The sequence below is a fragment of the Sceloporus occidentalis genome, unplaced genomic scaffold, assembly GCF_023333645.1.
Source record: "Sceloporus occidentalis isolate IW3139 unplaced genomic scaffold, rSceOcc1.0.p SCAF_1, whole genome shotgun sequence".
Lineage (NCBI taxonomy): Eukaryota > Metazoa > Chordata > Lepidosauria > Squamata > Phrynosomatidae > Sceloporus > Sceloporus occidentalis.
This window is the reverse complement of record NW_028316981.1, coordinates 179161824-179173786: the sequence shown is the minus strand read 5'-3', so window position 1 is coordinate 179173786 and position 11963 is coordinate 179161824. Positions and strand designations below refer to the sequence as shown.

The 11963-nt window shown below is 42.4% G+C and overlaps 1 protein-coding gene across 3 annotated transcripts; it reads right to left on the bottom strand.

The window, feature by feature from the left end:
* Window positions 1-1816: 1816 nt before the first annotated feature.
* Window positions 1817-10157, bottom strand: WDR45 (WD repeat domain 45). Of its 3 annotated transcripts, none has more exons than XM_089484327.1 (11): window positions 9989-10156; window positions 7941-8064; window positions 7452-7526; window positions 7245-7349; window positions 6944-7049; window positions 4703-4797; window positions 4462-4541; window positions 3946-4154; window positions 3031-3132; window positions 2799-2944; window positions 1817-2510 (listed from the first exon to the last, which is right to left on the bottom strand). In XM_089484327.1, the coding sequence occupies exons 2-11, from the start codon at window positions 7987-7989 to the stop codon at window positions 2401-2403; spliced, it is 1077 nt and encodes a 358-aa protein (XP_089340453.1). In that variant the 5' UTR covers window positions 7990-8064; window positions 9989-10156; the 3' UTR covers window positions 1817-2400. The 3 variants fall into 3 exon arrangements, with proteins under 3 accessions (XP_089340453.1, XP_089340459.1, XP_089340466.1); XM_089484333.1 differs by having other exon boundaries at window positions 10006-10156; XM_089484340.1 differs by lacking the exon at window positions 7941-8064 and having other exon boundaries at window positions 9989-10157.
* Window positions 10158-11963: the final 1806 nt, after the last annotated feature.

The following is an 11963-nucleotide window of genomic DNA, read 5'->3' as shown; positions in this document are numbered from 1 at the left end:
ATACTATTGTGACCTGCCTTGATCCTTCAGGAAAGGCAGGATATAAATAAAATCTATTATTATTATTGTCGTGTTATTGTTTATTTACCACAGACATTTATTTATTTCCATTTTTTAAAAATGTGAGGCTCACTTTTATCCAAAAAGGACGTTAATTTTTTTTAATTTTTAATTTTTTTATTAATACATTAAAAGCCAAAACAAAATAAACAATGCTTTCTATTCCATCTTATAACAAAATTATATACAACACATTACATTAGAAAACCTCCTTTGTTCCTGCATTAGTAAATGCCTTGGAGGGGTTTTTTTTTTTGGGGGGGGGGTATTGTTTTGTATTAGTCTTATTTGAATTCTCTTTATTAACAGTCGCTCTCCTTCTATCCTGTTTACTGTAACTTTTCTTACATAGCTTAATTTGTTTTCATAGTCTGTACACCACAGGCAGGTTTATTTTATCTGTTTTAATTGACTGTATGTACAGCGCTGTGTAAATTTGCAGCACTATATAAATAAAGCTTAATAGTAATAATAATAATTAAGAATGGGGAGGGTGGCTATGAAACAACTAGAAAAGATTTAAAAATGAAAAGATATATACAACTGAGCACTAAAGTTAGAATCATACAAACCATGGTATTCCCAAGGCATTGCATTCCCTATTCCCATGCATAGATGCCGCCTTGGATTGGAAGCAAAAACCAGGAATGGAAAGTGTAGCCAGCTGTATACAACTTCTGTCATGTCCACATCAGAGGATACACAATTAATTCAAATCACATTGCTCCTGAAAGCGATCTCGCTCTCTGTTTTATGGTTATAGTCAAACCAAGACAAGCTAGTGGCCATGCTGTCTGAGAATTCTGGGAGTTGTAATCCAGAAAACCAAACTCTTTTTAATCATGTTTACTTTCTCACATACACAGACACACATCCTTTCTAAATCGACCTCCTACACTTCCTTTGTTCCCACTTCAGTCTCTCTTGACATCAGAACATGCTTGTGTTTCTCCTCAACTAACCCTGCTCTTGAATCATAGTTCAGACTCTCTGTTTTCTATTCGGCAAAACAGGCTTAAGTCCCATTGATCTGCCTTTTCATTCAGAGTGCTCAGGGAGCCTTTTTAAATTCCGGGAATATGTTTTTGGAGGGTCACCTTTGTCTGTCTTCCTGATAGTCTGACTTATTTTGGCTAGTGACAGAAGTGGGACTTAGACCTGAAACTTGGAAAAGCCAAACAAAGGTGGTTCCAAGCTGGTAGAAGACTGATGTAGTACTGGAAAGATAGTAATTCTCTGTGTTGGAGCTATGTTCAATGGGGCTTACATTGGAATAAGCCTAATTGAAGAGTGAGATGTTTGAGTACACAGCATAGGATCAGACTGTATGAATGTAATCCTGTGAACATTTAGTTATCACACATTGCATGGTGACATAAGAAATCAACTGAAAATTACAGTTTCCCCAAATTATTCCCCTAAAATTTGCCATGTTAAATTTGTTTTACAAGGGATTATAATTAGTAACCATGGAGGTATGCTTATATGTATGTTTGCAGAAGTTCCTACTATACAAAGCAGCTTTCCCTCATCTTGTTCCCTCCAGATATATTGGACAACAACTCTCAGAATCCCCCAACAAACTTTTTGCTAAACTGAGGTGGGCAACTTGTGGCCCTCCAGATGGTGGTGAATTGCCACTCCCTTCAGTACTATCCAATATGACCAAAGGTGAGGGACTATGGCACTCATAGTAGAACTCCTGGAGGAGTTGCCTACACAAGTTGCCTACACAGAGGTTAAATGATATGCAACATCCTTTTACAACCAGTTCCTTTACTGATCATATACTGTCAATAGTGTTACCAAGCTTTCAAATTAGCAATTAGGGACAGTCAAAATTCAGGACATGTAGAGTTGACAATGAGGAAGGAGCTCTTAATGAGTTTGTGTTGTGCCTAAATAGCAAATGAAAATATTGACTTCAGTTCACTTAGCTATGTGTTTCTCCATAAAATTAACATATGATCGTTCTATGCCTTTCCCTCTCTCCTCTTCAAATGTCTGTTAAGAGGTGGCAACATCCAGATGTAGCTGGTAGCAAGGATAGTCGATTCTTGGCTGAACGGCGTTCTGAGAGGCTCTCCCCCCCCCCCCCCAAATTCCATCTTCTGAGACTTTTCAATTGTTCCATAGAAACTGGGTACCCAGACAAAAACAGAATGCCTAGTGGCAAGAAATGATGAATAAAGCAGCTCTTCATTCCAACCCATCACAAGAATCCAAAAAACTGTGCGCCTTTGCGTTTTTCAGCCTAGGCATTCATCATGGCTAAACAATACTTTGAAACTGGGCTTAAGTCCACTTGCTTCTGCCTCCCTAGGAGGGACTCGGTCGCACTCAAAAGTCATCATCATCACATATATCCAGGTAGACATCGAAAGCTTCACGGTTGCAGTTGCCATCTGGAGTGAAGACATATTTGTGGAAAGTACCATCTACACAGATAGCTGTAGCGGGAGAAATTACAAACAAAATTGGACTCCTGAGAATTCCATAACCAAAGAAAGATTTTGAGGTTAAAAGAAGAATCCAAAATGATGTCTCCCATGATAGCAAAGGGTTTTATACTAAAAACAGCTGGGAATATGTTGGTCTTTCATAATATCCCAGATTCATTACCTAGACAAGCCACTTCACCACATCTAATCCTGGAGCTGACCTGATGCATGGGTGCACCTATCTCACATCAACCTTTTGAGTGGCCATCGAAGGGCAAAATAGGCACTGCCACTCACCAATTACTGAGTTGACATTCTTGGAAGTGTTCCTGCCAAAAGCACAGATGCAGGCAGACTCAGCGGGCACAGTGAAACTGGCCAGACTCCACTGAGAATCTACATACTGGCCTATCATGGGTCCAACCTTTCCCACACGTGCCAATCTGCAAGATGAGGAGAAAGAAGAGGGGAGTCAGAATAGAACAGACACCAGTACTTTCCTTCCTAATGTGCTGACCCCAATACCTACGCTGAACGGCGATTCAAGCGGGTGTCTTTTAGGGCAAAGATGTGGACAGTTCCTTTATCACTGGAGGCACAGAGGAAGGAAGAATCATGGCTGAAGTTAATGCTGTGGGGAGAAGAGAAGGATGACATGACACTTCAAGGTTTTCCTTTAATATCTTTCCCACTGCCACTGTATTCATGTAATAGCAAATGCCCATGAGAAAGACAGGTAAAGGAGGGGGGGGGAACCACCAACACAGAGCCTGTTCTTGATGCAAACAGTGAATACCTGATCTAATAAGTTATAATAACAAACAGTTCTTCCCCAATTTTAAAACAGTATTTCAAAACTTCTGTGCTCCCTTTATGACAAATCATATAGGACAGTGATGCTCAAACAGTAGTCAAGGGACTAACAGTGGTCTGTAGCAAGCATTCAGGTGGTCCATGAGACTGTAACAGAAAAGGCACTGCCAGCTTGGTATACCTACTCTTGCATTGCTGGGGCAACTCTATCAGCTGATTCTGATTCCACAGCAGCCCAAAATAAGCTTCTTGACACTTGTACAAAAGGCATAGGGATGATAGCATTTGTTAGGGTTACCAACTTTGAAACAGACTTCTGAACACTGTCCAGCAAAGGAATGGGGGATGATGATGATGATGATTACTATTACAAGCACTACTACTATTGCTGTTGCTATTGATATCCTGCCTTTTCCCCAGTAATGGGGTACATATCAAAATACCGGTCTTCCAGATATTTTAGTCTATCATTCCCACAGTATCTTATTGTTAAGTAACAATAACATTATGAGGGATGGGGATCAGAGGTTAAATGATGGCAGCAAAGCTCACTTGCTCAACATATGGAAAGGCTTAACTCAGGGCAGTCTGAGGGTGAGGCGCTTGGGTGAGGATCTGAGGGAATTCTTACCAGTACAAGGTTGCTGGGTCGGTTCCTCTCCTGAGTTCCACCAGCTTCTCCTTGGTCTGTGTGTCAAAGAGGCGGATGAGGGTCCCTTTCTTTGAGGCAGAAGCCACAACAGTGCCCTGCTGGTTGAGAGAGATGCAGGCAATCTCACTTTGATGGGCATTAATGGTGAATGGGGCAGATGAGGTTCCAGGCTTTGTGCTGGAAAGATCCTAGGATGGAGGGGAAAAAATCTAAATCAAAAACAGGATTCCAAACCTGTTTTCTGAAACTGGTGCAGGCAAAATGTGGCCCTCTAAATGTGGCTGGATTGCAACTCTTAGCATTCTTTTATCATTGGCTATGATGACAAGGGCTTGTGGGAGTTGCAGTCCAACAAACCTGGCAAGCTGTACTTTGCCCACTGTGTTCTGAACCATAGTTTGTGAGGACTGAGAACATGCCTAACCAACAAAGGAGCTCCTATTTGTTCTCCCATGCCTCACTCTATCCACTGCCCTTTCCCCCAAGCCTACTCACCACTAGTTGCAAGCTGCCACATTTATGCCCAGGGAAAACTAGGAGCTGCTTCTCCAAGCTGGGACAGAGATCACAGAGTCCTGCGGTTGGGTAGGGGAAAACAAACCAACAAAACCCAAAGAGGTAGTAGTTAAAGCTGGGCTCAGTTTTTGCAGATCACGCTCTTGGGACAGTGATGAGGTACAAGGACTCCCCAGATAGAGGAAGCAGAGCCAAAAGGCCTGTGTGCAACAACTCATACCTTTGGGGTTTTCCCTGGTATCAAATTCAAAAAGCTTTGTAGGGTTATCAGGGAAGGAATAGACATAGATTCGATTCCGCAAAACAATGATTATCCTAGAAGGGGAGAAACAATAACAACAAATGTAGAGCACTATATGTGCAGATGAATTCTTCACCACCATGATCTGAACACATACACTCTCCCTTGGCCATGGGTGTTTACCTGTCCCTCCACACAGACATCTATTTGAGAGTTGTTCTGCAATGGTTCTAGCTAGTTTTAGACATTTGCACACATTTTTTTTTTTACATTTTAAAAACTTCCTTTCCCTTCAACCATGGAGAACTGCCTTATTCCAGAACTGGGTATAGTTCCAGTCCTCCCAAGAATTCTTTCAGTGACAGACAATAACATGACAGATGTTACTGCTATAAGAAAAGCATATTAGTGATAAATGATGTAGCAGATGGTATACCGCAGAGAAGCATTCCAGCCCTTTTGATGATAGGGCTGTCCAGCATTCCCACAAAGCTAGTGGTAAAATTGTGCTCCCAAACAAATTATGTCCAGACTATACCTCAGCCAGCAACCAAATTCAGTCCCCATTGCTGGACAAATCGGGAACACATGGGCTGGGGTGTACCCTGCACCCAAGGTGAGGCCCATGGAGGATGATCACCCAAGGGTTACACAGTACAGAAGCAAGCAAAGAAAATCAAAATGTGTAAGGGTGATCCAGTTCTCCCTCAATAGCTATAAGAACCGAGCAAACTGGTTAGCAATAGAGAAAAATTAATTCTTTGTCTGTTCTTAGACTTCATATTTGTTCTCACACTCAAACTGTCAAACCAATACAAAAAGTACTAAACAGGGTCACTAATACAAATGGACTCTTTCTATGCACTGGACAGCTGTTAACATTTACCCATGATGCTAACAAGGACTTCAAGACCCATCTGCCTAGTGGCAGAGGTTCAGCTCACTGCAAGTACTGACGGAAGAACCCTTGATCTAAGTGTGATGCATCTGTTTTTATGGCATGACTGACTTATGGCCCAATGTTCTGCCTATGTCTCTACTTTGGCAAATACAAATAAAAAAACGTATCACTAGTTGAAGTGGGATGGAAATCACTAAGAACAAGAGCACCAGGTTCCTAGCCCTTGTGGTTGCGGAAACAGGATTGAACCATGGATAGATGGTCTACAGGGGATAAAGCATCTGTGACTTGACAGTCTATAGTCCCTCTTCTTAGTAGCTTGATGAGTCCTGTTCTCCTATCTGTTAAACTCTGATATTGTTAATTTCTGATTCCATTGCTTCTCTAAGCAAAGTTCAAAAAGTATAGCACTGTTTGTTTGCTTGTTTGTTTTTAAATTGGGCCTCACTGTCAGGGCACTATCTCCTATTCTTGCCAAAATCCACCTGCCCATCAAACTATTACTGGGTTGTACAGTCCTAGATAGTAATTGTTCTCTCTGTTTTGGCTGTTACTAAAATGAGGAAAGATTTTAGATATTCTACTGTGATGTGTTCCTTTACAAAAATGTTAGCTCCTGTTAAAATATGAACTCCAAAAATATTGGACTTGATTAAGAAAAAATCTCCATATTTTCAAAATCAATATTTCTGTCTTATTATTATCATCAATTTGACTATGCTGTCAACTTCTTCCAGACACTTCCTTCAGCAAATGGATTGAATGTATATAGGATTCGTAGGCCAGAATCTTGTCAATGCGATAAACTAGTTTAATGGTCCATTGTGCTCTGATAGTGCACTTTTTGCAGGGGTGAACAGCTACAATGGGCAAAAGACAGTGAAAGCTGTTGCCTCTGGAGGGAAAAAGCCTTGTTGTCTCTCAAGCAGCTAAGGAACTAGCAAGGTCAGTATTTTCTCCTGACAGTGATAGGTTTCCTCCCAGTTGCTATTGTACCCATGGCTATTATACTCCTGTCACTGCTACTGCTGTGTTGCCGCCACCGCCACTCTTCTAGTCACCCTCGCCAAGAAGATCTCAATCTACATATTCAATTTGTATTGATACTTGGACTTGAAGCATTCCATCTAAAATGTCTTGAAGCATTCTCTCTACGCACCCTGGATCTGAGAAACACCAAATACAGAGGGAGCTAGCTATTAAAAACACTCTGCCATCCAGACCCAAATTCTTCTGCTTTTGTGAATACCATGTTTCCATCATACCCCTCTCCACCCATTCTTTGTGACTAGGCAAAACAGGGTGAATCCCATACGTACTTGTCATGCCTCATGCGCACAGCCAGTGCTGGCTTGGTGAAGGTGAATTCCAATACCAGCTTGTCTTTGCCCTCCTTCCCTTCATGGGCATCATCCCAGATCAAGACTACAATGGAAGCATTAGGACAAATTCATAGCATTCATAGAGGAGATGGCCTTTCCCTATTTGAAGATTGTGAGAAATTACACCTGCTTCTTTATGCACTAGCTGAAGCCAGAAAATACAGATATCACAATGGAAGACACTATTACTCTGATCTAATAGATCCATCACCTCCCTCTCTTCATTTGTGAAAGATACCTGAAATCTCTGAAAATTTGGGATTGCCACCTCCACCAACGATAGCTAGTAGGTTGGAGCGATGTAGCATTTCAACCAATCCTACACTGCCCACTTGTTCATGGTCTGGCAAAAAAAGAGAAAAGATAGGCACTGTTAGGGTATACAGTGGGGTGATAGAGAAACCAGTGTTGCATAATCCCACATTCAGGCTCCTCTGCTTCTTACCAAGGTGCCCTTTCTCCATCAGAGGCTCTACATTATAGATCCGAACACCAGTCTCCATAGCACAGCAGAAACAACCTAAAGTGGGAAAGAGGGAATGGATCTACCTTACATACACTGAAAACAGAGTACTCCAGGGCTTGGCTGGAGCCAAGATGAAGTTCTGCAATCTACTATCAATATAAGGGTACAGCTTTAAACAAGATGAAAAGATAAAGTATGTATGTTCCTACAGAATGTATTTCTGTTACCAAAAAGCAGAGTGTAGTCTGGACTACAACTCCCAAAATTTCCCAGCCAGCATGGTCATGAAGGGTTGTAATTCTGAGCTCTTCCAGTAATTAACTGCAACACTCAGCACAATTTCCATCAGATACTGGGCTCACAGTGTATCTGTTTACAAACCTTGGCTTTCTTGGAGGACCTAATGATCTCAAGGCCTAAGTCCTGAGTAAAAGAGTACTGGAGATTGGGTAGAAGGAAATCACTCACTCTGATCTTGGTTGAAGCGCAGGCTATTGACCCCACGTTGCTGTGCCATTATGAGCTCTGTGGGATACCCCTCAACTGGGGCAGATGCACAGGAGTTGTCTGCTTTTGTTTCCCAGTATGATAGCTACCATGACAAGGAGAGAAGAAGTCAAAAGGAAATCTGAACAGGAGTAACAATAATAGAAAACCAACCAGCCAACTGAAAGCCAGCTGAGCTTTTTAGTTCAATCCCTATTCTCATAGGCATCTTCCTGTTCTATACAGTAGGAGTGGAAACCTTTTTGGATGCCACCTCACAGAAAGCCCAGCCAGCATGACCAATGGTAAGAGGTTTAGGCGCCAGGATCAAAACCTTTGGGAGACCAATGGTTCCCCATCCCTACTGTGGACTTTATAACTTCTAATTGTCCCAATTTAACAGAAAGAATCTCACTCTATTGTCCCACTTTTTCAGTTCTTTTAAAAACATTCCAGTTTCTTTCTCCTTCTCCCACTCTACCCCTTGCCTTACTTCAGTTGCTGAAAACTGAGTTCAAGATGCAAAAGTTGTTTGAACTCAACTCAATGGAGAAGAGAAGAGGGGCCCTTCCCTGTGGACTCAGATGAAAGAAAACTGCAGCAGCCTCTTGTAGCTTCTTTCTCATTAATACAATGGCATCCGCCACTATGTAATGTTGGTGGGTTGCACTTGTTTTTATCTGTGAAATGCTGGAGGATATGACGCCTTAGCAAGTGCCACTTCTCTCTCTGACCACAGTTACTGCCAGCCAGCTATCTTTGTAGGCATGACCCTTTCCTGTCTTTCAGATCCATTCTATTCCTCCTAACAAAGGCTTCATATCTTTCCCCTTGTTGACTACCTCTGAAATGCCTCTCTTCCTTATTGGATCCCTCCATTTCCCTATAGCCTTATTGTCCCCACATCTCAGGACACAAAATTGAGCTTTCCCGACCCCAAGAGTCGTCGTCATCATCATCATTGTTGTTGTGCGCCTTCAAGTTATTTCCAATATATGGTGACCCTAGAACAAGCCTATCACATGGTTTTCTTGTCATGATTTGTTCACAAGGTTGTTGTTGTTGTTGTTTTTGCCAGTGCCTCCCTCTGAATGCCTCTCTCACCTAGTGAGTTTCCATGACCAAGCAGGGATTCAAACCCTGGTCTCCAGAGTTGTAGTCCAACACTCAAACCACTATACCATTTTGGCTTTGTAATCAGTATTGTTGTTAACAGATAATGAGGAAATTGAAATAGGTCAAGATTTCCCCTACCTTGGATCAAACGTTGAACCGACTGGAAACTGCATTCAAAAAGTCAGATGAAGACTAGGAATGGGGAGGGCAACTATGAATCATTAGAAAAGACAATAATGCTAGGGAAGATAGAAGGCAACAGAAAGAGAGGAAAGCTGCATGCCGGATGGTTGGACTCCATAAGGGAGGGCATGGGGATGAATTTGCAGGACATGAGCAGGGCAATGGAGGACAGGGGTCCACCGGGTCCCCATGAGTCGGGGTCATAGGCACCCTCCTTTTCCAGGACCCGTCCTCCATTTCAACCTTCTGTCCAGGGGATTTCAAGATGTCCTCCACTCTGAGCATAGCCAACAAGCATGAGCTTACATCTCTATGAGTGTTTTTTTTCGCTTTATGCCCTCCAATTTTTCTTGAATTTCCCTTTCTCCATCAGGGAGATTTGTTTTTAAAGAGTTTTAAATTCTTAAATTTTAATAATGCAATGCTTTTTAAAATGGTTTAAATTGCTTAATTGTTTTCTCTTTTTAAACTTTGTATTCTTAATGTCTTATGCTGTTTTAACTCTTGGACTGTTTTAGATTTGTCATCCGCCTTGAGCCCCTGTACTGGAAGGAAGGTGGGATATAAATAAACAATATGAACAACAACAATAACAACAACAAAGATGATGATGGCAGAGCAAATGCAGAGGGCTACAGCCAAATTCCCACCCTGCCTCCCAAACTGCCTTAATTCACACCCCAAAACCTGCTCCTTGGTGTCCCTACTTAAGAGATACCTCCTTCTCTCACCTTGTTTACTTCAATACCTTCTCCTCCTCCAAAAAGTAAGCATCAACCTCCTCTTCTCCAGTCCCTTTTTCCCCTTCCCAGCTCGACCATAGAGAGACGAGGCACAGAGCGTCGCCCTGTCACGTGACTTAGAGAGCCTGGAAGTCGCGATGTCCATTTTAGTAACTGGAAAGAGAACCCCGGGAGAGCAAAGAGCGGCCTTCGTTCCTTCCGTTTCCAGACCCTGGCGGCCATTTTGGAAGCTGGCACACAGACTAAATGTCGCTACCAGGCCTCTTGCTTGGTTTTGAGTGCCTTTGGGGCTCAAGAGTGGAGTATAAGTACTCCAAATAAATAAATATTCTGTGCCTTCAAGTCGTTTCTGAACCTATCATGGGGTTTTCTTGGCAGAATTTGTTCTGAGGGGCTTGCCCTTGTCTCTGAGGCTGAGAGAGTGTGCTTTGCCCAGGGTTACCCAGTGGGTTTCTATGGGTAAGTGGGGATTCGAACCCTGGTCTCTCAGTGTCCTGGTCCAGCACTCAGACCACCACACCATTCTGGCTCTGGGCTCAGGTATAAATCGAAGCATGAAATAAATGGGTCTTTGAGCAACCCAAAACTGAACTCAGCCTGGAAACCAAAATGACCAAACTGAGGCTATCATACTTTGGACATACACAAAAAGATATGGCTCATTGGCAAAGTGGAAGGCAGTAGGAAAAGAGGAAGATTGATTTGCAAAGGAGGGCGACTAAAATGGTGAAGGGTCTGGAAACCATGAAGCCCTATGAGGAACGACTTAGAGAGCTGGGGAAGTTTAGCCTGGAGAGGAGAAGGTTAGGTGATATGATAGCCCTGTTTAAATATTTAAATAAATAAGCACACAGACTCTAGAGTAGTGCTACTCAAAGTGGAGGTATCTGGACTGCTACTGGTCCTTGGCAAGTTTCCAGGAAAGAAACTATGGCCTGTTACAGACTGCCCAAATAAAGCTGCTTCGGGTCTCTTTAGAGGTATGCTGTTTAAATGATGCATGCATCCTAAGAATCCGGAAGCTGCACCAAAAGCTGCACTCCGGTGCTTAGGAATGGAGGGTGGCTTTGGTGCAAACTCCAGACTCTTAGGACCCATGCATCATTTAAATAGCATACCTCCAAAGAGACCCGAAGCAGCTTTATTTGGGCAGTCTGTAACAGGCCAATGATCAACAATGAAAACAATTGTAATGCCAGTGCCATACTTTGTAAAATAATTGCTGGTGCCCCACATCAAATGGCCTGAGAAGCATTGTTGTAGCTTACGCCTCATTGTACTCTGCCAGGCATGGGCATACATGATCATGGCTGGACTACCAAATCTCTGTAAGCATGCAAAGGGTGGGGAATGTGTTACCTTCCCATGTCGTTCAACTCCATTCCCCAACAGCCCTAGCCAGCATAGCCAATGGCGATGGATGCTGGGAGCTGCACCACTTACTCCCCATCCTGACTCTAGGAAAAGTATAACTACTCAAGTATTAAAATGTACAGATACAAGATTTGGTTTTCAACAGAACTCTTCATTCAGCCTAACAAAACTATCTGGGGATAGAGGAGCATTTTCTGTGGCATGGTAGAAGTGTTATGAGAGCCTCTCAATAAATAACTAGTGGTCCCTTTAGAGCTCACTTCCATCACTCTACTATTACTTTACTTGCATGAGGTTTTGCCCTGTCGTGAGATTTATTTAAGATTATCACTGGAATGCAGAAATGCGGAAAGGAGAAGCACACATGATGCACAAATGGGAGAATGACTCACGCAGTTCTCAAAACCATAGTCATTATTCAGATAAACATCAAACAGAACCTGAATGAGAAAAAGGCAAGAAAGGTAAACTGGTAGCCAGAGTTTTCGTTAGATTAAGGAAAATAGCCATTTGGCTCTGGAAATCAAGCATTGTACTGATAGACAGAACAATTTAATTACATTGGTCATTGCATTTTTGATCACAGCCA